Source organism: Euprymna scolopes, chromosome 32 (assembly GCF_053919585.1).
Source record: "Euprymna scolopes isolate OS-2025 chromosome 32, ASM5391958v1, whole genome shotgun sequence".
NCBI classification, from domain to species: domain Eukaryota; kingdom Metazoa; phylum Mollusca; class Cephalopoda; order Sepiida; family Sepiolidae; genus Euprymna; species Euprymna scolopes.
Genome location: NC_136513.1, coordinates 6,110,435 through 6,137,563, shown reverse-complemented (window position 1 = coordinate 6,137,563; position 27,129 = coordinate 6,110,435). Strand labels below are relative to the sequence as shown.

At 34.1% G+C, this 27,129-nt stretch overlaps 1 protein-coding gene across 2 annotated transcripts in view; it reads right to left on the bottom strand.

Annotated features, from left to right (window-relative positions):
* LOC145256197 (glutaminyl-peptide cyclotransferase-like) overlaps positions 1-27,129 on the bottom strand; it is a 184,272-nt gene that overhangs the window by 32,504 nt on the left and 124,639 nt on the right. For both annotated transcript variants that reach the window (XM_080114809.1, XM_080114810.1), the window contains 2 exons: positions 10,966-11,109; positions 778-1,044 (listed from right to left, as the gene is read on the bottom strand). In XM_080114809.1, coding sequence (XP_079970935.1) covers positions 778-1,044; positions 10,966-11,109 — 411 coding nt within the window. The remainder of the gene's footprint in view (positions 1-777; positions 1,045-10,965; positions 11,110-27,129) is intronic.

Genomic DNA, 27,129 nt, shown 5'->3' with positions numbered 1-27,129 from the left:
TATCTTGCCAAACTCAGGAATCTGCACGGAATTTCAAATGGAACTCTTCATTTAGTTCACAATGGAGCAATTGTAGTAATTTGCAATTTTATTCAGAGTATAGCCCACACTAAGGATTGAGCCTTCAACCTCTAGACGAGAGTCAATTACAACTGAATTTTACCAAGTACTTTACCTGTTACAGCACAAGTCCTTGAAGAAATAAAATATTTGAAATAAAAAATTTAGCAGAGAATTTTATTTTAATGCGTTTTATATAAATTATATTATTTTGTCTTCTTGAGTGTGTTCTTTTGCCACTTGTTTTTCTGTATTTTTTTTTTTTTTTTTGTCAATTACGCAATTTAGTAAACAAGTAAAAAATGTGTGGAAAAAATAAATAGACAATAAGTGTTACCGATCGACAGAAAATTTAGTATTCTACTGACCTGTTTAAAATATTTCGTAAACATTTGTATGTTTTGTTAGTTTAAAATTTATATTGTTGATTTCACTTAATAGATTTCATTAAAAAAAAAAAAATAGAAAAGAAAAGAAACTGGAGATAAATTTTGAAAAAACAAAATTTACAAATAGTTTGGCAAAAATTTAAAACCGATTGATAGAATATTAAATTTTCTGGTAACAATTATTTGTTTCCTATTTGTCTTTTGTTTTGTTTTTTCATCCCTCTCTTTTTTTTTCTTGTTATCTAACTGCACAATCACTGTTTTTTTTTGTTTGTTTTGTTTTTAATCTTTATTAACTAACAAATAAAATAATGGAATTTTTATTTACCTCTTTTCTATTTTGCAAAAGACATTTCAGTTCTCTGGCAAGGGCAAGTAAGAGCGCGCAAGGAACAGCAGAGTCGGTGGCAGAAATAAATTCAAACGGAAACTTCTTGGAATCATAATGGCAGGCAAGAATCACTCGTTTTGGCGCCAAAGGATTTAACGTAGCAACGATAGTGGCAAATTTCACCTTCCCGTCTGGCGTTTTTTCATGAAACTCATCAAGTTCAATTTTCCACATTTCAAGAGCCGTCAACCGATTTATAATATGCTGGAAAGAAAAAAAAAAGAAAAGAAAAAAAAGGAATTTTCAGTAAAACAGTAAAAAAACAAAAACAAACAACAACATAATCTAATGTTATGAGGTTAGTTCTGCCCATTTCAAGCAGCTTTGATTTACGGCATATCAATCCTTTTGGGGTTATTTAATGCCGAATCCCATAAAATTGAAAAATAACTTTTATGCTTCAAGTTCTTTATATCTTCAAATATTTATTTATGGCGTTTAGTTTGACTGTTCTGTAGAGAAAAATTGTTTTTGATTCTTCAGAATATGATTGAGTTTTGCAAAAGGGGAAAAGGAAAAAGCCAATATCTTCAGACAGCCTGATTTGGTACCACCAAAAACCCATTTCAGGAATAAATGAACTCAGAGACGATAAATATATATATAGCTACATCTAAACATTGTGCCATCCATTTGATCACTGATACATATTCCGAGCTGAACAATCAATCCAGCAGAATTTGGGTAATTTCGATGGCTTATATCTGGCAGGTTGAGTCATTCGGTTTGGGTAATCCTTCTCTCCTGTCTTTCAGGTAGAGTAAGTTTATTTCTTACTGCTTGATGTGTTCTGGCCCGGGATTGCTGATGGGGATACTCAAGAAATTTTTGAATGGTCAGAGTGCTTATCCTTTAGGAGCACTTACTTGATTCTCCCCACCTTTATGGTTTCTTAATAAATGATTGGTTTCATTCAACTATTGTGCTTAATTCTTTTTATGCATAGTTTTTACATTATGCATAATTGTGTAGAATTTAGGATGAAAACATTCTAGCACACGGACATGTATATATATATATATATATAAGTGACTTTGTCTGTGTATGTGAGTGCAAAACGCCTCTACTAAACTCCTCTCTGAATATTTCATCTACATACTTGAAAATAGATATATAGGGTATTTGAACTTCAAGAACACTTTTGATTTGGGTTTTAGCCAATAAGTATAGCTGCTAAGAAGTTAAAATTTAAAAAAAAATGGTTGATCCTGACAGAATTAAATCGACTAACTTATAAGCATGTATACAAATACATTTTTAGTTTCAAGTTGCTTAATTTTTAGTCTTTTTCTTATCCATCTCGGGATAGCTCAAACAATAACGACAAAGGTTGAAGTGCTAAATAACGATGAAGGCTGGAACACCAAACGTTTTTGTTTCGATTCCAGCTGATGGCACCAAAGTTATTTTGTTTTTTAAACTTTTTAAAACTGAAAATGTCTGTGTGGGAGGGCACTTCTCAACCTATATACTCAGCAAATTTTTTTACCTACAGACTGGAAATTTGGTATATAGGGTAGTCAAACATGGAAAACTTTATAATCGGGTTTCATCCAGAAAAAAGGCTGCGGCTGCTAAGGGATAAAAATTGAAAAATTGGTATGTGGGAGTAATCGGATTTTTACCTATTTGCTAACTGTCTCACGACTGCGCATGGGTGAATCATTCACATTATGTTAACAATATATAAGTTGAAAGCATTTATTGAAGATCCTGTCAAGCTGGCCAAATGGTTATCGTACTTGACTCATTGTCTTTAAGTTTCGATCTCAGTTCGAGTATTTTTTTTTTTTTTTACTTACAAAAAGTGAACTGTTTAGAAAAAACAATCTTCAAGTGACCATGTCTCAGTTTCTCTTTTTTCATATTTTTAAAGCAGTTAACGTTACATTTAATACCGGGTAACGCCGGGTACATCTGCTAGTATATATATATAAGAAAATAACTCGATAGATTCCAAAGACAATTTTTTTCTGTTTATAATGTGTTTATTATTTTCATAAGGTCCACATTACAGATCCATTCCGTTCACAACAAACAAACCAGTAAAATCATGTCCTTACCGCATATTTGAGTTATTTACTTCTCAGACATCAACCCCAAGTTCAAAGAAAAAAAAAAAGTTTTAAACAATTTACATCATTCATTCAACCATAAAACCTCTGTAAATTTTCTTATCTAAAGGGTCGTTATCTTAATTTTGAATTTTAGCTAAATATATATATATACACACACACAAACACACACACACAAACGTTTGTCAAAGTCGCCAAAAAACAACAATAACAATATGACATCTATATGCAATAAAATTTTCTCTGCTACTGGCAAGCTTACATGGTCCAATGGTAAGGGTGTTAGACTATGCATTACTACAGATAAAAAAAAAATTTAAAAAAAGAATAAATGAGAGAGGAGTACGAATGTATAAAAATATCCAAACTGATCTGAAGAAATTGAAGATCAAAATATGATTGCATGTGTGAAGCCATTCAACATTTTTTTTTTTTTTTTTTGTAATGCTCATATTTTAATGCTGGAAAATCTATCGATTTGATATCCGAATTTGATAGTTTTATCTTACAATAACTTTGAATGCATATTTTAAATAAGATAACTGGTTTTTTAAATATTCACATATTTACTATTGCGTTGGAAATTACAAGAATTCAATTGAACTCATTACAGAAAAAATATCCATTATTATTTCCCAAATCAAGTTTTTTATTTATGTACAGTGATAGGCGTGCATACATACAAGGATTTCTAAAATAAAATGTTACTGATGATAATGCCTCCTATTTTTTATTCTGTCCAAATGGATCAACGGTGATTGCAAAAAGCATTGTTATAATGACTGACCTGAAAATTTCATCTTTCTTTTGCAGATATTGATGGAGTGAGACTAAGAAAGCAACCCCTGCCATGGGCATGCGTCAGAAGCAAAGATGCATCAATTAATTCCTGGCAACTATGTACAGAAATAAATTCTGGAGCACAAAAGGTCGCTTATTTCAATGGTATCATTCTTCCCGTTTTCGCAGCACTCCAATTTTTTAAGTTAAGATTTTTTTAAAAATAGGAGGCTTTACTTTTGGAACGACACTCGTATAGTTTGAAAAAGAAAATAACATGCTATTTTATTTAACAACGTTGTATCAGGAAAAGTTTTTGAGATTGCAGAAACTATAATATCCACAACACACGTCCAGTCACTGCTAACTCTCCAATTTATTCATATTGCATGATGTGGACAGTCAAACACATTCAAACTAATCAACACAGATCAAAACCTTTTATATGAATAGGTTTATAAGCAACGTTTTCAACCTGTCTTTACAAAGCTGTCTATAGTTTTACCCAGAACAACTCAGCAACTTATACACGTATACATCAACAAAGACAATGACAAATTTTTAAAAATCTTTTCCCCTATAAGAAGTCATATAAAAATCAGTAACTTCTACAGTAACAATCCTACTCGCATTGCTTATATTTAAAAATTGGAACAGTTTTTGCCGTAGATATTTTTACTGATGGCTCTTTAGAAATCACAAATAAATTTGCATCCTCCACGTTCTTTTTATCAGCAGCATCTATATGCTAAGAAACACTCTCAATGATTATTTGAGAGGACAACTCAACAAGAATTTGTTAACATTAGATGTGAAAATGATCATGTTGTAGTCAGCAGCCTTGTAAATGTGACTAAACCAATAAAGTTTCCTGTTCTGCATAATTTTCAGATTAAATCTTCTTCCAAGGTCATTAGATCTAAGCCACTCAGATTACACAAGCATCATATCATTTCTCCCTGTGCAATGTATGCCTTCAACCCTTTCATCTTCTTTCAATGTGACTAAACCAACGAAGTCTACTGGTTAATGGTAGCAGATATTCCTTAAATTTACTCCATCCACTAACAAATAGAAAGCTATTTCTGGTTTTAAAATAAAATATAACTGAGCAGTTCTACAGACTGGTAGTTCTTGGAAAGAAACTCTGCTCATGGAAGTTACATTTAGCTCCAGGTCCACAGAGGAAAAAAAGGACAATTATCTACAGTGATAGTGTTAAATATCTATGCCGGCTGTACTGAAACAGTCATCTCGCAGGAGTTGGCGCACTTCATAGACATGCATCTGGTTGGTAAGAAAACAAAAAAATATGATTGATTGTAGAAAATAAAATAATCGTTCATTGTAGAAACTAAAATAATCGTTTAGCTAAAGCTACCTGATTGAGAAAAACAAACATGGTGGTTAGCTAGTTGCTTTTGTTTACTGGCATATCAACCATTTTTGGACCATTTAATGCCAAGTCCAGTAATTTTGGAAAAAGTTTCTAAGTTCTTTATATCTTCAAATATTTATTCATGGAGTTTAGTTTTTTTTTTTTTTTTTTTTGTTATACATATATGGTATATCAACCTTTTTTTTTTTTAGGAATTTTGAAAAATGGTCTTATGCTTCAAGTTCTTTATTTAAGATGTTTTGTTTGATTATTTTGTGAAAGAAACATATTTGTTTGTTTTTTACTTTGCAGAACATGATTGAGCTTTGCAAAGAGAAAGGCAAAAGTAATAGCATCACAGTTTGGTGGATTTTTGGTCAGGGAGTCAGCATCATCAGGCAGCAAAATCTGCAGGTACCAGATGTTGTCATTTGTTTAAGCTCGGTAAAAATATGATGGTTGTTACTAGACATCATCGTAACAATTTTTCTAATATAATAAATTTATCGAAAGAAAAATATTTCTATATTATAAAGAAAACATGCTGAAACATGGAAAAAATACAAAATGGTAAACCAGAATTAAATATCGATGTTTCAGAGGCAATGCTATTAGGTGTAAGTTCTAAAATCCGACAAGGTAACTTTATAGATTTCTTTTTTTTTTTTACTCATGTTCACCCCTAACAAGGTATATTGCCATTTGGATATAAGGGGCTGCTATTTGGGACCATGCCTAGGACAGATTGACAAGATGTTGGTTGATGTTGCATTTATACTTCTGCATATCACTACATTCAAGGAAGCAGGTAGCAGGAAGGGAATTCCAAAGTGTAGCTGTTTGAGGTAAGAAACTATTAGAGTAAAGAGCTTTCTGGCATTTAGGGATCTTAACAGTGAAGGGGTGTGATTTTGTTGCTAAGTGGGTTTATCGGGGATATGTATGTCGAGAGTGTAACAAACGCAACAAGTTCGTCAGAGCACATTCCAGTAAAATACAGATAAAAATACAGGCACAGAGATGCAACATTGTGGCGATGGGACAGGAGTTGGAGCTTAGTTGACAAAGTGGGACTTGTTAGATTGAAAACTCTTTTTTGGACCCTATTCAAGAGGGAGAGACTAGTGGTAGACGAACCAATCCAGCACTAAATTAAAACATTCAACTTAATTGCTAAAAATAACACAACCCCAAAATAATAATTCATCATCATCATATTTGGTTTAATCTGTTTTACATGCTGGCATGCATCAGACAGCTTTAAGAACTTTACCGCCAAACCAATCTATTTCTGGCACAATCTTTATTCATCCATCAGGTCCATTTTTATCACCTCCTCTGATGTTTTCCTCTGCCCTCCCCTGCAATTAAATCTGCTATCTCAACTGTTCTACATCTACTAAACAAAGCACTCTCATTCATTCTTTCAGTGTGACTAAACCAACAAAGTCTCCTGTTCTGCATACTGTTCAGATTTAATCTTCTAAGGTCATCAGATCCAAGCTATTCACATTACACAGCCATCATATCATTTCTCCCTGTGCAATGTATGTCTTCAACCTTCTCATCCATTCTTTCAATGTGACTAAACCAATGTAGTCTACTGGTTAATGGTAGAAGAAATTCCTTAAATTTACTCCATCCACTAACAAATAGAAAGTTATTTCTGGTTTTAAAATAAAATATAACTGAGCAGTTGAATTGTTTTAAAAGAAAGGACATTGATGAGTATTATAGCTTCTCCCTTATGCTATTCTGCTTCTTCTTCTGCTACTACTGCAACAACAACAACAAAAAAATAGAAGCAATGAATATCATATGAAAAAAACGACAAAAATGGTTATCTAGAATCAAATATCGATGTGTCAATTGCGATACTATTTACGTATAAATCCTAAAATCCAACAAGATAACTTCATATGGTTGATGAAGAAAAAAACAATAGGTATAGATAGCCCCCCCCCTCACACACGCACACACACACACACACACACACACAAATTACATCCTTTTTCCTGCCATGTCTTTACACAAATAAAAAAAGAACAACTAAAAAGTAATTATTTAACCTGTGGCAGTGTAAAAAAAGAACCCCAAAAAACTCGGATTGATGTTGTCTTTTAATCAAATCTCCATGAAAACAATGACCGTAAAAAAAAAAAAAAAAAAAAAAAAAGCCTGGATTTGTTTTTTTGTATTTATCCACGTAAGGTAATCCAATCTTCTCCGCCTGCTGACGTTATATATATACACTGTCCACCTGAATCCCTGGAGGGTAAGCTTTCTCAGAAAAAAAAAGTAATCAGCCATTTCAACAGTAACGTAAGTTTTTTTTTTATTTATTTATTTTTTTTTTTTTTGTCTACATATTTCCAGGCAAAAAGGCTCTGCTCGTTAGTTATTCTGTCACACTTAAGTTTGAAAGTGCAAATTGAATTACAACCTCCGATTTTAGATCCTATTTTAAGTACTCTTTACAAGCTCCTTTCCTCACTCAATCAATCTGTCACGTTCAAGTTTGAAATAGTGTTCACATTGGCCTGCTACGCTTAAAGTTTTGAATAGCATTTTCATCACTAAAGACACAGCAAAAGAACTTGAATGCCTACTACACACAATCCTCGAATGTCTAACGTCTCTACCTACAAGAGTTTGTCAAAATACCAACCTGGCAGGAGGATACTTTTCACGAGAAGTAAACTCTGACCAAATATTCAGAATAACATTGTATTCACAGTCCAAATAAGATCTCTGGCTAACCCACACTGGCTTAAATGGAACTTACATGAACATAGTTTCTAATTCAGAACTTCTTATCTATTAAACAAAATAATATTGCGCTGCTTCCCAACATGGTCGTCTTCAAGTCTAACATTAACAAATACTTATTGAGCCATCCTCTTGGATAATCAAATTTTGTCCATTCCATACATTATTTTCAATCCTTTCATAATATTGTTCATTATCCAAACGGTAATCTCTTTAACCCTTATCCTCGAATGACCTCTGGGCCTTGATAACGGGCAACTTATTAGCTTAAAAGAATATGTGAACTGAACGGGCGCCTCTGAAGAATGGATTCATTTGTGTTTTTTGTTGACAAGAAAGTGAGGGAAAATGAGAAAATAGAAGACCATTGGTTGATTGAGATAAACGAATTGGAAATCAAAGCTGATTTTACTTTTTAAGGAAAGTTAATGAAGAATGAAAGTGAAAAAGTTAAGATAATTTACAGAGAAAAATAAAAAGATTCAAGATGTAAGAAAAATATGACAAAAGAAGGCAGGAAATAAAGGGAAAATGGAAGGTGCCCTTTGGTTTGTTTGTTTAAGGGCAGCCCATACTGACTGATGATCAGAGCCAATTTGTTTAATCAAAATTAAAGTTTGAGGCATTATATATATATATATATATATATATATATATATATATATATATATATATAAATAACTATTCCAGGTTAATATAATTCAAAGGTAAAACATCGCACAAAAACACACATACAGTTTAGGAGAGAAACTGAATGCCTACTAGACACTATCCTCGAGTGCCTAAGGTCTCTCTGTACAGGGGTTTGTCAGAAATTCTGATATGAGGACACTTCATTGGAAGTAAACCCTGACTAAATATTCAAAGAAATGGTGTGCTATCTCCTCAAGCCATCCAGCACGTCCCTCAGTTTGCAGACGGGGGCACCCCCTTTAGCAATAAAGGGCAGCTTTGAATAAGAAATAAAAAGCCGTGGACAATGGGGAAATCAAAACAACATATGAAAGAAAATAAAAACACATACTGGCAGGTCGGCACCCAGGATAAAAAGGGCCCTTCAACCCGTTCATACGCCAGGCGGGAAGATGCAAACAATGGTGTAAACCTTCCGAACTCTGGAAGTGGCTCTCCAACCATGACAGAGGATAACCAGGGTCAGCCATCAGGCCTTGATAACAGAGGTCCTGGCCCCCAAACATCAAATTCAGCAACAAGAAGAAAGAAAAATACAAGAGGCTTAAAAGCTCAGCCGTGGTCTGTTGCAGAAAAGAAGGTGCTACTGTTTTGCTACCACTACTCGAAGTTCGAAAAGTGGAGCAAAACATCCACTGACATTCTTACCGAGAAAATAAAAGATTTAACTGATTTATATCAATTACTCGTCTTGTGGTGTTTTATCAAAGTGCGATTATAAAAGCCATAGCTGGTTTAAATCCGGACTTTCTTCTCATTAAGAGCTTAAAACATTACCTTAACAAAATAATTAAAGCTTTGGTGTGACCTTATAGATTTATGATTTACGTCATGTTTCAAAACATGAATTCAAACATAATCGATAATAAAAAGATAAATTAATGAATAGGTTAACATTATCAATCCCATTTCAAATAATTCTAACAATTTATTTTGTTTTAACTGTATACTAACATCGCACCAATTTTTATGGTTTTAACTGTATCTTGGCATTAAAAACAATTTATTTTGTTTTTATTGCATCTTGACGTTGAAAACAATTTATTTTGTTTTAACTGAATATTGGCATCCAAAACAATTTTTTTTTTTTTACACTGCATATTGGCATTGAAAACAATTTTTTTTTGTTTTAACTGCATCTTGCCATTAAAAATAATTTATTTTGTTTTTATTGCATCTTGACGTTGAAAACATTTTTTTGTTTTAACTGCATCTTGGCATTAAAAATAATTAATTTTGTTTAATTACATTCATTTTTTCAATTTTCTACTAAACTAGCAAAACAACAGGGTGGAACGATAAAATTATTCCCCTAGAAAAGACGGCATGATTCCATTTCCGCTTGATGAAAACCAATTTTTTTTTTTTTGTTACAGTTTATCTACTAGTTTTGTACAAATCCAAAGGGTGATAGGAGTCTTCTATCATGTCTGAAAGTAACACAATGTTCAACAAGCAAGATCAGAGATGTGTCATTGTACAAATCATGATCTCTACCGATCCAGGTTATGACAACGGGATCATTGCCGGCACCCTCAAAGTGCATTGCTGGATTGCCACGAATAACAGGGACATCCCTAGGGTGATGAAAACAAAGTTTCTGGCCACAGTTATGGTGTTTGGTGTGGTTTCAAGTGAGAGCCACATCATGCCACCTCACATCTTTGACGTTAGCTTCAAATTCGACACCTGGATATAGATATGCGGAAGAGTGTGACCCCCCTGGTGCAATCAGGTGGCTGCTTGCAGACCCTGGGTGTGGCAACGGAACTCTGCACCGGCCAACTAGTCCAAAGAGACTTGGGCTTCAGAAGGAGTGCTACACCTTTATACCCTTCTCTCACTGCCCCCCCTCCTCTCCTAACTTGAACCTGCTGAAATACTTTGTTTAGTCATATGTCGAGGACATCAGAAACCTGGCCTCCCATAACACCAAAGCCAACCCGATCGCTGCCATCCATCAAAGTATTCACCGAGCTCCCGCTAGTGTTTGTGGAAAAGGCATGCTCCCAGTTCCAGACTCCTATTGAGGTGGTGATTAAGGCTGAAGGTGGCTACATTAAATTGATGTCAGCGCTACTACATAACCAAGTTACATGGATTGATTTTTTTTAATAAAAGTTTTAAAATAGTATACTTTATAAGCTACAGTGTTGTTTTCTTTAGGGTGACAATTTTATCGTTCCATCCTGTATTTGACTAAAGGGAACTCACTGCTAGTGATGTAAATTTACAGAATATTTTGAACAAATCCATATATGAATGACTTCACAGAACAAATCAAATTCTAATATAATTTCATTTCACACGAGTAAAATGAATCCGCAAAAAGTAATGGAATTCAACCAGTTTCAATGTATCGAAGCTCATATACCATATGATTACGGTGAAAGATAATTTTGACTCCAAGAAACAAAATTCTTCACTCACCTGTCTGACAATGCGATTGCCTTCAGTACCAGAGATCCGAGGAATAAGGATTGGTTTCAAGTCTTGATTCCACATCTGATCAAAAAGTCCCAGAGATGTCAGATTGGTCAATGCCTTTCCGCTGTACCATTTTGACTTTCGGGCCTGGAACGAATGGAAATAATTTTCAATCATATATTTCATATCATACAAAATAAATAAATAATGGCGTTATATCATCTTATATAATATAAATCTCACCTGTCTGTTTAAATATATGTATGTATGCCTAAAACTTTCGACAGAGGCGACGGATTTTCACAAGATCAGTATCGTTTTGAAGCTCAATCCTTAGGATAACGAATATTGGAAAATTGGCTAAAAACATTTTCTTCACCCTCAACTGGGAGGGGTAGCTTTTTTCGCTGATATTTTCGAAAATCATCCCCTCTTTTCGATTGACTACCCTTAACTTTAATAATCGTCACTTCCAGTTTGGCGGTAAGCGCAACAGCAAAAACGTCATTTTTTTTTCACATTCTTTTCCTCCTTTGCAGTATGGGTTTGAGCCCGCCTGCCTACTACCACTTTTTTTTTTGTTGTTCAACACACACCTCCAGGGCAACGCCTCTATTATATAAAAGGCAAAATGGGTGCGAGACGTGTATGTCTACGAAAGGCTTTTTGCATCGGTTAGATTCCACAAGAAGTTTTCGCATACTTCCCAGATTGTAATATCTCAGATTTGCAAATGGACATCATCTCTATCTTTGTTTTTATAGAATTAAACAAAATTCACACCGTGGCGTCGTCTCAGGTGTTTGTTTGGCTTTTTCATATAAAGCGAAACTGTTCGAAAAAGCGGCAAAGCAGTTAAATCATCGTACGTTCTATTGACTATGTTTAAATTTGACACACGCAACTTCTGCTTATACAATGGCAGCATCGGCTAATGCGTTACGTTTTTTTCACCTTCTTTCTCTCCTTTCCATTATGGGTTCGAGCCTGCCTGCTTACTACCACTTTTTTTTTTAACCTCACCTTCTATCCCTCCTTCACATTATAGGTTCGAGCCTACTACCACGTTTTTTTTAACACCTTTCTCCACCCTGTTTTTTCTCCCCAACACCCACAGGGTTGCTTTTTATTTCCACCCTTACTAAACCACTGCAACACACCCGGGCAATGCCGGGTACCCCCGTTAGTCTAATATATGAAAGACAAAATGTGTGTGTGTCATTCAAAAACTTTTGACGTAGGCGACAGATCTTCACAAGATTGGTATTATTTTAAAGATCGACCCTTCGGACAGCAAATATCGAAAAATTGTCCAAAAACATTTATTCCTTCACCCTCAACTGGGCAGTTTTGTACAAGGAGGGGTCACTTTTTTGCTGACATTTTTGCAAAGCCATCATACGCGCTTGCAATGACTAGCCTTAATTCGCACGCAGTGAAGTCGTTTGTCATGGTGGCCGCGGGGGTTAAACGGTTTACCTTTTTTTACCTTCTTTTTATCCTCTGTGTTACAGGTTTGAGCCTGCCTGCCTACTCCTATTTTTTTCTTATTTCAAGGCTATTTACGTAAAGAGATTTTTTTCTTTTAAAACAAAAGCTGAATTATTTTACTGTTCGCTTAAACTTTTTCTTGTTTTCTTTTTTTTCACACCTCTCTTCACCCAGGCAGCATCTATTTTTTTATTTTTTTTCTGGCTGTATTGACTTCTTACTACACCACCTCTCCACACCTTGGCAACATCAGGTACCTCTGCTAGTACAAAATAAATAATGACGTTGTATCATGTAAAATAAACAAATAATGTTAATGAGTTTCTTGGAAAAAACAAAAAAACACAGAAATAAAAAAGACGTGGGCATGTAAATATAAAAATGGCTTTTACAGAAAGAAGGAGCTTCAACCAGGAAAGGTCATTCAAAACTCGGAATTCAAGTATTCGGTTATCAAGATCCAAACGCCACTCGGGGATAAGAGCTAATCTATATCTATAAAGTAGTAGCGTTTGTGTGTGTGTGTCCGTGTGTACAACTTTTCTACAGCCCAAACAACTAGACCGATCATGACCAAACCTGGCATGATGATGATTCCCCACCTAGGGATGGTGCCAACCAATTTCTAAGGTAAAGATCAAGGTCATAGCCTATGTATATATACTCTCTTACAGCCCACACCACTGAACCAAACCTGACATGATGATGGTCTCTGGCCGAGGGATGGTGCACACTATTTTTCAAGGTCAAAGATTAAGGTCAGAACTTTGCTGTACGCTCGGTAAAACGAGGGTATCTTTGCTAGTGTTACATGGAGGAAGGTTCTTTGATATCAGCTAGTAGTGTTAATCTTGATAAGAGTTGAACTAAGTACAAATCAAAGTGACACGAAGCTTGGGAAATAAACGAGCTCCCACGAAAGATGACACGGTAGAGATGTCATGTAAGGTAAAGTAAAACAAAGAGACGTCAGTCGATACGAATATTGAGGGAATAAAGAAGATGAATTCGATTATGGAACGTGTGAGAGGCAGATCACCAATAATGTTATAACAACTGCAAGGAAAACTTTAAATCTCCGCCTAAGATCTGTTTCCATCCATTTATCTGTTATTAAGATAGTTAACTAATTAGTTAAGAGAATACTAGTCACCTTCTCTCTCTCTCTCTCTCTCTCTCTCTCTCTCTCTCTCTCTCTCTCTCTCTCTCTCTCTCTATCTAGCTCATGTGTGATCTATTTCTTTCCAGAATAAACTCAATATTAAACTCACAATGAACATCTTCGTCTACCTTTTCTGTACACATTAAAAAGTGACGAAAAATACTCAGGTGTAAAGATTTTTTGATGAAAGAAAACATAAATGAGATTGTGAATTTTATGTTGATTAATACTATAAGATGATTGGACTGAAGACGATTATGTTCTGGTTATCAAGGAAGAACTCCCATTGTAATGTTTTTCACAGAAAGGAAAACTTTGATAATCACCATGAGAGAAATGAAAACCCTAACTTAAACATGCATGAACTCTTTTCTTCCTAACCTTTTGTCTCTGTCAATACTCATGAAGTACTAACCTTCTCTTTCTATTCTATCCCTACCTAGATAATTAATCAAGTTATTCTTTTTAAGGTTAGAATGAGACGTTGTTGTTCTATTATGTGCATACGCACACACAATGTGGTTTACATTAGTATATCAATACAAAATAATACTATTTTTTCAATGATATAAGCGGTCGTTTATTAATCATAACTACGGCTATGACAACAGCATATTCTTTTTAGTGCTTTGACTCTTGAGTATATCCGACACAGTTAGACACAATTAATCAATTGAGAGCCACATCACTCTACATAAAAACATACAACATATATATACCTGAGAATCAAAGCAAGGAAACGAATATGCTGCTGTCATAGCCCTAATCATAACCAACAGATTTTTTTTTCTTAGGGAAAATTAGTTATCCATTTTATTAATTTTTAAGTCTTTCATTGTAAACTAAATTTGTTCATCATTAACATCTAAATAATTGGCTCGAACTGAGAAATTATTATTTTGCATTAATAAAAAAAACAAAAAAAAAACAAATAGCTGGACAAACACTCAAAAACAAAACAAAAACACAGCCAACGTTTTCATATTTTGGCACAAAACATCACTATTTTATTGATATAAACGGTTTCGTATTACTCATGACCAATGATAAAAATTTGCTCGATATTATAGATTTCTAATTTTATTGTTTTATTTTCATACATATAGGTAGCATTTTTATGTTTACATTTTAATAAGAAGATTGAAAAAACAATTATCGGCATCCACGAGAATTAAAATATTTGCATCAACAGGATGCATATTTTGCTAATCATGAAAAAAAAAATCACAATTTTTATTCAAACAATAAATTTTCATTTTTTATTTTTAACATTTTTCTGCCATTGAACCATTATTCAAATATTTATCTGCAGTCAAGATGAAATCCAATCAAACATTCTATCCTTACTAAAAAAAATGATCAATTAAGCTGGTCTTTTTTTTTTATCTTAGAATGAGACTTTGTCTTACTATTCTACAAGATTATCTAGCGTTTCTTTCTATAGGGAACACGTAGTAAACATCAAACACACAAACGTTGAGTTATATATATATATATATATTATATATATATATTTGTAGTCATCGATATACAGTCCTGTTTCGTTGTATCACAACTCATCAGTGCCGCTAGGCTAGCACCTCCCAAGCCGAGGATTGAACCTAAAACCATCGCGTTGACAGTCAACAGTTCTACGGATCGACCCACAGGAGGAGCGCTGCCTGTAAATTATCTCGCCAAATGTCTATTTAAACAAACATTTGTCCACTACTTTTACAGTGCTCTAACTGCCTGTTTAGAAACAAAGAGCGAGCGTCGCATTTTTCAGCCAATTAAATAGCGGGTGAGATTACTTACGAAAGTGCTATATATATATATATATATATATATATATATATATATATATATATATATATAGAGAGAGAGAGAGAGAGAGAGAGAGAGAGAGAGAAAGCGATAGAGAGAGAGAGAGAGAGATGTTAAGTCTTCCAGAAGTACAATAAATTACTAATTGATAATAAAACCTGAGATAAGAAAAATGGGATGAAGCTCACGCAAGGCGGACAACTAAATTGGTTGATTCGTTTTTTGTTTTTTTAAATGTTGAGGAAACCCATTTTTGGAACGGCCATTATTAAGTTGTTTACGAGATATCCTGATAAAGACCGAACGACTAAAACAGTCTCCACCCCCACCCACTTACGAACCATCATCCTCTCCATCTATAATCAATGAGGAAAGATCTAAAAAAAAAAAAAAAAATTGGAAAGAAGCTGAGATAAAAAAGGGAAAATAAAATTATTACCAGAAAGAAAAATATTTTTATAATTATGAAAACAAAATATTTTTTGTTGTTGTTTTTGTTGCAACGTTTTGAAATCAGACGAGATTAAATTATCCCAAGAGCAGTTCTTTATGAAAACCAGATTTTATAGATGCGTCCATGCATCTATAAAAATTGCGCTGTCTGTCTGTCAGTCGGATGGTTGGTCGGTCACACTTCTGTTTGAAATTTAATTTTCATTTCTAGATGAACAGAGTAAATAGGTGCATCTTATGTGTCCAAATGCAAATTCCATGAACGAAGTTTCTTTCCTAGAATTGCCCACCTGTGGAACTCTGTACCACAGTTACCAGCTGACTACAACATGATCGGTTCCAAGTCCAATGTAAACAAGTTCTCGTTGAGTCATCCTTTAAATAATCAAATACTTCCCAATTTCCACCACTATCGATTACTAGGCTACTGTCTCACTGACCACCTTACATTCATTAACCTTTAAACTCAAATGACAAGTAAAAAAGCTAAACAAAAACAAACATCACCATCAATGAATAATACATGTTATGATAATGAGGTCATGTTACAGGAAAAGGGACAGACCCCAGTATTTAAAAGAGCAAACTAGATAAGTTTGAAAATGATATTTGGAAAAGGTTAGAATCGAACTCAGTAAGAAAAGTTAAAAAAGAATACATATTGAAATCCTAGGAATGTAAAACGATTGTCATTGTTCTTGGAAATAACTAAATATTATTTATGTCAGAGTTAGATATGAACAATGCAGTTTGGAAATAATGATGAAATAAATAGGTTATAAATGAAACAATTTCTTTATTTGTCAAAGGTGTGTTGAGACATGCAGAGGTGAAATCCACGTGAATGAATTTCACGTGTCGAAGCACGCCTCTGACGTCATAAAAAAAGGGAATTTCCAATATTGGGACAGTCACAGGTAGAGCCAGAGAGCCCGAAAAGAGACTCAGACTGGGAACTGATGCCTCTTGGAGGTGAAGGGGGGGGATAAGACCATGTAATCGTAAGAGCTTGAATTCCTGATTCATCAATCAACCAGTTGATTGAATAATAGGATCATCATTTATATTTGTAAACTGTTTGTCTTTGTGTCGTCATTACAAAAGAAAGGAAAATGTTTTTATCTATTATCTGTAAACAAACTTTGTATAACTCCCTCCAAGTATTATGGGTCTCCACGATCATAAAGAAGTATCTCCCCTCTGTTAAAAAGAACTTCCATGCCACATCTCTCTCAACTCTGTTATAAATGTCTCACCCAGAATACAAATCTCCCCTTGTTATAAATGTCATTCCGTTAAGATATGTCACACCCGATATATGCACCTCCACAACACAACAGTTATCCGCAAACACACTTTGATCCTTGATAAACTGTCACTCTCTTGTAATAATAAAAAGTTCTGGTGATGCCTGCATAGATGCCTTTTTCGTGCAAGAGTGAATAATAGGCCATGATGATATTGTAATACACAAAGAAGAAAGTGTTGACCAAAATAAGAAACAGCACGTAATTGTCGGCGTTCAAAGAAGAAAAGGTTAAGTTTCTTAATTTGGCTTTTGTAAGGCAGATTCCATAGATCCTGCACCATTTGTAAAGCCAATGTTTGAACTCTCTACAGATGTTGAATATCACGTATTGGATATGCAGCAGAGACCTGGACAGCACACACTAATAGTGATCCGACAATGGAGACATAAAGTAGGATAAATATTCCATAATCATGTTGACAACAGTTCTCATTAGATCACCAAAATTAAGGAAAGATGAGCTTGGTCAATACCACATGAGTGATCGATTGAGAAATGCTAGGCCTTGTATGTATTGTGCCGGGAAGTAGAAATTTCAAAGTTTGGATTTTGGTATACATTTAAAACCACTAGGAGAGATGCTTCCTCGGTTTTCATTAAGACATACAGGTAAGAGAAGGAAAAATCTGATTAAAAAAACCCCCAAAAACTGAGGTCTACTGTCGACTCTGTCCTTGGCAATCAACTGCACTGACTAAGATTAGCAATTGTTCCACATGTCCAAATATCCAATCATTTGAGGCCCCTAGCGCCGCTCTGCGACTTTTAGTTTCGGAGGAGATAGAGTTTGAAAATATGGAGACAGATAGACAGACGTATAGCCTTTTATATATTAGATTATCGCTTATGTTTGAATTCATTTCATAATTTCATTTTGAAACCTGATGTAAATCATAAATCTATGACGTCACATCAAGGCTATAATTATTTTGTAATGATAATTATTCAAGCTCTACAAGAAAGTCTCAATAGATCAGTTGGTAGGACCTCACACAGAAGATCTCAAGATTTCAGTTTGTTGTGGCCTGGAAGGGTCACTAAGGAAAATCATGGATATGGATTAGAATGGTAAAATAAATTGAAACAAAACAAAATATACAAAGAGCAACAGTCGTAGCACATACTGCCAACATGGCGTACTACAAAGTACACAGACAACACTGAAGGTTGTATCCCTCGGTTTATTTCTATAGGCCAGAAAAGTTCATTTTTAGTGCATGGGTAAATCTCCAGAACACATTTTTGAATTCCGGTCATGGCATCCAATTTATTTGTTGGGAATTTAATTTATTTCTAAATCAATTGATTGGGAATTTAACTGATGCAATATTTTCCATAATTTAATATATATATATATATATATATATATATATAAAAGTGAGAATGCGTGTGTGTGTGTGTGATGACAATTTCCAACCTATATACTAAACAAAATTTTGATCTACAGGCTTCAAATTTGGTATATAGAGTATTCAGACATGTGGAAAACTTTAATTATCTTTCACCCGAAAAAAAAGGGCAACTAAGGGGTCAAAATTGAAAAGTTGGTATGTGAGGGTCATCGGAATTTTGTTTGTTAACTGTTTTATGAAAGCACATACGTGAATCGGTCATATGACAGATTTTTTATAGTAAGAATAAGTGGGTTTGAAAATATTTTTTAAAGAACGTGTATAGCTGGCCTAATGGTTATTGTACTTGACTCATTGTCTAGGTTTTGGTTTCATTCTCACTTCGAGTATTTTCTTTTTTTTTTACTTACAAGAAGTGAATTGTTTAGAAAAAAACATAATACTCGCATGCACGTCTCAGTTTCTGTATGAATTAAAATATAACATTTATGCCTATTTTACAACCAGGCAACGCCGGGCGGCCTACTAGTATTTTTATAAATTTGTATTCCTAGAATTATTAAATTGTTTTTAATGACAACACATAGTTAAAACAAAATAAATTGTCTTAAGCCATTAAAATAATTTCAAACGCTATTGATAATATTTACTCATGCATTTTATATTATCACTTATGTTTGGATTCATGCTTTGAAACATGACATGAAAAAAAATCAAATCTATAACACCATGCCAAAGTTATAATTATTTTGTTAAGGTAATGTTTTAAGCTCTATTTATAAGAAAGTCCAAATAGGTCAGTCAGTAGAATCTCAGATTGAAGATCTCAAGGTTTTGGCTTCGATTTTGATTTCCGGTCATGTCATCCACATAATTTGTTGGAAATTTAGTATTAATTATTAATGAAATAAAGGAGAGACTACTGGTGGTTGGTGCACCAGCACATATGCGGCAACAATACTCTTCATTGCAATATATTTTTATTCATTCAACTGACAATTAATCTCAAACAACTTTATCTTCAAACGGCTTCTGTCTTTGATAAGTGATGATTCACCAGAAAAGAAAAAAAAATATATAAATATTACAGACTAGGTCTTGTTCTTGCATGTGTAGAGGTCGTTTAATAATTTTCGACTGTTGTCATTGTGGTTTGCATGTTTTATTTTATGGGATATCAACCCTTTTCAAGTTATTTAATGCTGACTTCAATAATTTTGGAAAAGGTTTTATGTTTCAAGTTTTTTATTCATGGTGTCTGGTTTGATTGTTGTGTAAAGTAAAATTGTTGTTTTTGCTTTTGGCACTGCAGAACATGATTGAGTTTGGCAAAAGAAAACAAAAAAAAATCATAGCATCAATGTTTGGTGTGTTTTAGGTCAGGAAGCCGGTATCTTCAGACAGCCTAATCTGGTAATGCCAATGTCAGCATCATGATTGTGTGACTCTCACATAATTGGTAAAATTAAATATACGAATATTATAAATGCCAGGCATGATCTACAACAGCAAATCAATAATTCTTGTAATAAAATGCATTGGCGTTCTTAAATTTCTTGGCTGCGATCAAATTTCAACAAATAATAATCAAATAATATCGCTGCGCTCTTGTCACAGTGACCAATCAAGCGCAAAGATGTCCAGGCAGTTAGATTAAGTGATTCGAACGTCAGGTAAAGGTCTACATCTGTGGATGCAGGGAAGGTTGTGGAGGGTGTTATTGATGCTTCCGAGAGAAGACAATCAATCATGGTCAGTTCTTACTGGCTACAGGTCATTCTAATAATGGGGAATTAAGATGTGCATGTAAATAATACCCTTCTTTACACTCAACACCATATCCACCACCTAAGTAGCTAAAAACAAGAGAAATTTATCACAATATCATGAGTGACTCACCCTACTGACTAATCTAACAAAACTAATAAAAAGAGTAAATGACTGTAGCAAAGCGTAGTATCTGTTCTGATACTACACTTCATCTTTTCTGGTGAAAAATAAATTTTTCAAGCCTTTTTTTTTTTTTTTTTTTTTTACATAGGCGTCACCACTTATCAAGGCCGATCGGCCACTCAAGGATAAGGGTTAAAGAGTGTAGAGTAGTCAAAAGGACAATATAGTAATCAATAGTAATGGAAGTTCGGTAAATTTGTTAACTTAAGTGGAACGGCTCATCAGAAACTTGTTCACATTGGACTTGAAGACAACCACATTATAGACAGCTGGAAAGCAGGAAAACGGAAGACAATTCCACAGGCGTGCAGTTCTAAGAAAGAAGCTTTGATCATGGAATCTACGTTTAGGTTTAGGCACAGATAAAGAGTGGGGAAAATTATTGATAATGTTTTCAGCTAGTCTAGTTGTTTTCAGCTAGTCTAGTGTTTCTTGTGAAAGTTTGGCGAGGGGGGACCATAGATTGAAGCTCAGTCGAACACTTTCCATGAAAATAAAGATAAAGCAGAGACAAACTCGCAACATCTCTTCTGTGAGATAGAGGTTGCAGTGAAGAGAAAAGGACATCTCCCACCAGGCCACGAAGTCTATTTTGAACCCTATCAAGGAAGGATAAGTCTTTTCTAGCAGCTCCTGCCCATATGTGGCAACAGTATTCCATCCTTGGACATACCTGGCTCTTATATAGATAGAGAATTGCATCAGCAGTGAGATATCTACTGGATCTATAGAAGGATCCCACCATTTTTCCAGCGGCCTTGGCAACAGATTTGATGTACGTATTCCATTTAAGATCAGGAGTAAAGGTCAAGCCCAGAAGCCTGTCAAAACTTGAGGCCTCTCCAAGACGAGAGCCATTCATTTCAATTGATGCCAGATGGGGATCAGAACGTTGATGATGTAAAGATAGAAGTTTGGTTTTAGATGCATTAAAAGTAACCAGCCACTCCTTTCCCCATTGTACAACGTGATCAAAATTGGAGGAGAGAGAATCGTTTACTGTCTTAGATGTGCTATCATAGATGGTAGTGTCGTCAGCAAAAATGTCTACGAATGATGTAAGGATGTGATTTGGAAGATCATTAATGTAGATCAGGAAAAGAGTTGGGCCCAGGATGGACCCCTGAGGGACACCGGCATTAATACTGTGAGCTTCTGATTTTTGCCCCTCAACTACTACTCTTATGAACCTATCAGAAAGAAATGATTTAATAATTGAGAAGACTTTTCCAGCTATACCATAGCTAGCGATCTTATGAAGTAAACCTTTATGTCATACCCTATCAAAGGCTTTAGATATGTCAAGAGCAATTGCCCTAGAAAGATTGCCACCGTCGAGAGATTTGCTAATCCTATGCGATATAACTGTAAGCACATCTGCTGTAGATCTAGCAGAACGGAAACCATATTGTCTGTCACTAAGAAGGTTATTTTTGCTGAGATGGTTGATTACTTCTCTATTTAACACAGATTCTAGCAACTTACTCATGACGCACAGGAGACTTATTGGCCTGTACTGAGAGGCGGATGAACGATCACCTGAATTCTTAAATACAGGGCATACTGATGAGATTTTCCAGGGTGATGGGAAGCAATTTTCCTTAAGACAATGTTTAAACAGTTTTGTAAGTATGGGTGCTAGTTCTGGTTGAAGTTTTTTGAGTACTATAATTGGAATACCGTCAGGGCCGGTTGCTTTACTGGAATCAAGGGTTTTGATTAGCTTGGCAACATCACATACAGATATTTGTATATTACATCGTGTTTTTTCTGATACAGGAGGAAATATTGGGGGTTGGCGGCCTTGGTCGCAAAGGGTAGAATTGGCTGCAAAGTTCTTGGCAAAGCCTGAAGCAATTTTAATTTTTGTTCCAATTCAGAGTACACCCTTTTGAGGAACTGGATTGGAACATTAATAGTTTGGTTTGGTTTGTTTTATGGCATAAAACAAAATTTTAAAAAAAAAGAGTGGAAAGAAACAGAGAATGAAGTCAAAAAGAAAATAAATTTATTGTAAACAAAAGTAAAAGTAACGAAAACTATTTTCCATTTAATTTCCTTCAAAGAAATAATTTATCCATCTTGAAAGATTTTTTAAAATAGATGCTATCTATCTTGATAGCAGCAGCAGCCAGTAAAATAATGAATGCTTAGCATTAAAAGAGATATAGCCAGTCAAAATAACTCTTCCAACTGAGCATCAGATTGAAGACTTAAAGATTCTAGTTTAATCTTGATACTTGCTTTATTTTTTTCCTTGGAAATCTATTATTTACTTTTTTTTTTTTTTTCACAAAGGAATCACCATTTATCAAGGCTCAGAGGCCACTCGCGGATAAGGGTACTATTAATGAATTATTTCAATCAAAAATGCAATCGTACAAAGTACTAAAAAACAATGCCTTTCCGTTGCTACAAGTCAGCCATTTTAATATTAGTTGAACAAAAAGAAACGACAGAATTTGTAATAATTCAGAAACATTTAAACTGCTGACTAAAAAGTAATTTCAGCTATTAGTTTTGTAGAAAATCCTCATCTAATTCAAAGATGGAAAGGTTTTGGAATCTATTTACAGCCACTCATTTTATGAAGGTCAAAAACCAGCTCTAATGGTCCATTTTTTCTTTTCTTTGTTTTTAAATCAAATTTCAAACACTTTTTTTAAATGGAAATCGCTCCAGACAAAGCGTGATGCCACTTGATGTAAGGAGCTAACAAGTACGAAATACAATTATCGTAAAGACATGAGATACCTATTGGCCTTAATCTTGAAAAGACTAAGGCTGTAGCTAGAAGAGTTCCGTAGTTTTTTGAAAGAATCCACTGGAACAAAGATCTGCATTACAATGAGGTATCAAAACAGTCAATTAATGAAGATCACGAGATCAAGGAATCAAACGAGTTGAAACAAAGGAATTAGGGAATAGATCAGACAATTCTGAAGAACACATGCCATAATAGTATTCATAGTAAAGACTGAGACTAGCAACATCACGTCAGTGGGAGAGAGGTTGCAGAGAAAAAAAAAGGTGAGATCGATCAAATTACAAATACATTTCTGCACCTTATCAAGAACCATTCTAATGTTATGAATTATATTATTTCAATAACTAATTATTTTTATGCTTCATACACATAATTACCTTTCCCTTTATAAAAAAAAGCCATTTTTTTCTTAATATTTATTTGTCCTATCTCTCTGCAATACTTGGAGCAGCTTTTGCTTTTCTTTGTTGTTAATGGAAGTCATCTGTGATTTTTATCTGATCTAGTAATATTAATAGGTCAATTTCCTGAATCAGGGAAGAGAGGGAGGTGGAAATTCCCATAGATTGTTTGAACTGGTTCATCCTAAAGGTCAGTCCTCCATTATAGTAAAAGATAAAGTTATTAATAATCTTAACATATATATATATATATATATATATACACACACACACACACACACGTAATAGGAAGTTTTCAGTATTTTTCCAGATTCCCATACAATTATCGATTGTGTTTCTAAATTTTTGAGATGAGGATTGGTTATTCTTATTATTTGGATTCTTCGGACTACTGTTCTCATCTTGAGTGTGATTTTCGTTTTGGTCAATGTAACTGCCAACCTTTTTCAGGTGTATTCTGTCGAACTTTGGATTCTGGACGGAATTTTGAATGAAAAATGGCACTCAAGGTGAAAACAGTAATCCAAAGAATCCAAATAATATGAATAACTGATAAATTCTTGATTCCGATACAATTACTGACTCCAATTCCTGTACAATGATTGATTCCAATTCTTTTTAAATACCGACTTATAAAATTGTATTTTGAGGTGTGAATTGCTGCAAATAAACATGTCATAATGTATATATTTTCGCAAATGTAAAAGTACACTCGTATGGATGATGTATAGAGTTTAGTTTTAATTATTAAATCAAGAAATACTTATCGACTTAACAATAAGTTAAAAAAAAAAATTTGAAAGAATCCTTTTCAGCACAAGTTCTTCTGACTCTGATATCCCCAAAAGTTAAAATTTTTCAAATCCCCAATTCTGATTAATCGTCCCAACACACACACACACACACACAAAGGAATGTTCACACTTATGAAGTATCATATATGCATGAACATTTACGTCAGGGGGCTCACTAACTCCTGGGATTAATACTAACAAAATGAGGAAAAGAAAAAAAAATAATAAAACACACACAAAAAAGTCTTTTTGCAAAGAAGACATTTTTATACATCGAAAGTTTTACCACATCAAAAAAATATATAAAAATAGTAACTTTATTCATTTTAAAATGCATCATTTTTTTTGCTATTAATTTCTAATATTAGTGGGCACAGGGAAGACAACCAAGCAAAAAAAAAAAAACAACTGGAGCCTGGTGAGCCTTTTCTCATTATCAAACAAGCCTGGTCAGATGAATATGCCCCCCCCCTCCCGCAAGCGTTATGAATTAAAAAAATAAATAAAAGGAAGTAAGTTTATCAGTAGAACAAAAGTGAAGTTGTTCACCAATGTACTCAAAAGGAACTAAAATAGAATTGTTAATCGAGGTGTGTCAGTGACCTGAAACAAAAGACAGCACAATCGAGGTCAATATATTTAGAGTTAGTTTACAGGTAGTTTTAAGAGTGGCAATGAGTTTTGCGACAGTGTATGAGAGTTAGGGACAGTCTTGGGTTTGCAACAATTTGAGGACAATTGTGAGTTGTCAGTTGGATACAGTTGAAGGCAGGTTGTGACTCTGGGAAGACGGGGTGATGAATTGATCAACCGACTGACAAACAGTCTCGGAAGACGGCTAAGATGTGGATGTTAGTGTTTAGAGTGTAGCTGATGTCACACGTACGCACCCAGAACCCAACTAATACAAGGTGTCCAAAAAGTCACTGAAGGGTTGAAAATCTTTGTCATTTTACCATTAATAATTCATTTTTTTCTCTATTTCAGATATTTACAGATAATATTTGGAAATAACTCATGGATAAGTACAGCATTGAACAACATACACAAGCTGTGAAATTGTTTTACCAAAATCAGAGGTTAATTGTTTGACCCAAAGAGCTTATCGATGGCATTTTCATATAAGAGATAACCCAAGTCACAGTACAATTCGAAAACTTTTCTTGTGGGGATATCTTAAAGAAAGAGCCTATGTTAACAAACCCCAAACCCTGCAAGAATTGAAGGATAACATCAGGAACGAAATAAGGGAGTTAAATCGCAATCCAGAGATTCTGCAATCTGTCATGAATAATGTTTTGGGAAGAGCACAAATATGCGAAGCTGAAAATGGGCAACATTTAAAAGACATTATTTTTCATAAATAAAGATTTTTGAATTTTGCATTTTTTTTTGGGGGGGGGGACTTTCCAATGTTTTAATCAGATTCTGTTAAAGTTACAGAAAGATATCATCAAATATAAAGAATCTATTTAAGTTCAAAGCCCTTCAGTGATTTTTTGGACACCCTATATTTGCAGAAATTTTTTGGAGCCTATGTTTTCTTTTATTTCTCTAGCCTTATTTTATTTGTATACTTGAGATCCAGTAACCCTCTCAGCAGTCACAAACGTGTGAGTGACAGAATGAGAAGAAATTTATGGCACACAATACTGGAGTCAGCATTTACCGTTGAGCGTGGTAAAACGTGGTCCTATTACACAGCGACCCTACAACAAAATGGCTATCGCCAATGCACATCAATTACATTCAATGTCAACTTTGCTGAGTTGGGCAGACATCCGTTTCCCAAAATTGAATTGTTCTGATGTGTCTTTTCAGTGTTACACTATTCTTCTACGCAAATTGAGAAAGCTGTTGTTAAAGTAAATCTTGATTGTATAGTGTGGTGTTATTTTAGTTATCTTTTTTCGACTCGTTGCACTATTGAGCCTTGAGAGTTTTGAATATAGCAGTTCCCATGCCAAAAAAGGGATTATCTAAAAAAACAAATAAATAAATAAAAAAAAAAAAATTTTTTTCATAAAGAGTGTAATTGTAAAAGAAAAGGCTGTTAAAATAAAATAAAAGACCACACACACACACACACACACACACACACACACACACACACACACACACACACACTTGTATACAGAGGAAGGATAATAAAAGAGTTTGAAGCTGACAAGTGATGATATCCAATATTTGAAAGAGAACTGGAAAAAAAAAAGAAAACGAAAAAAGAAAAGAAAAAGAACAGAAAAAGAAATAAAGAAAACAGAAAAGAAGTAAAAAAGGAATAAAAAAGGAAACGGGAATAAAAACGAAATAAAGAAAAGAAAAAAAGAAAAAATACGAAAAGAGAAAAGGCAAAAATGAAAAAAGGAAAAGAAAAAAGAAAAAAAAGGAAAGGAAAAAAGATGATTTTGTTAATTAATGTCAACTATTGTTGAAACGGTCAATGAACTGGTCATAATTATGCATTAAAAGGAAGGACTTGACCGATTGATGATCTCCCTCATCAATTAGATTATTATTGATTTCACAAAATCATTGATATTTTATTGTTGAACTACTTTTTTATTTGTTTTCTAATTTTGTTAGTACAACGTTTTATCATTTTCATTAGCTTTTTAATTATCACAGGAAGAATGTCTTTCACTGAACAAATTCATTTTAGATTAATACAAACTATGT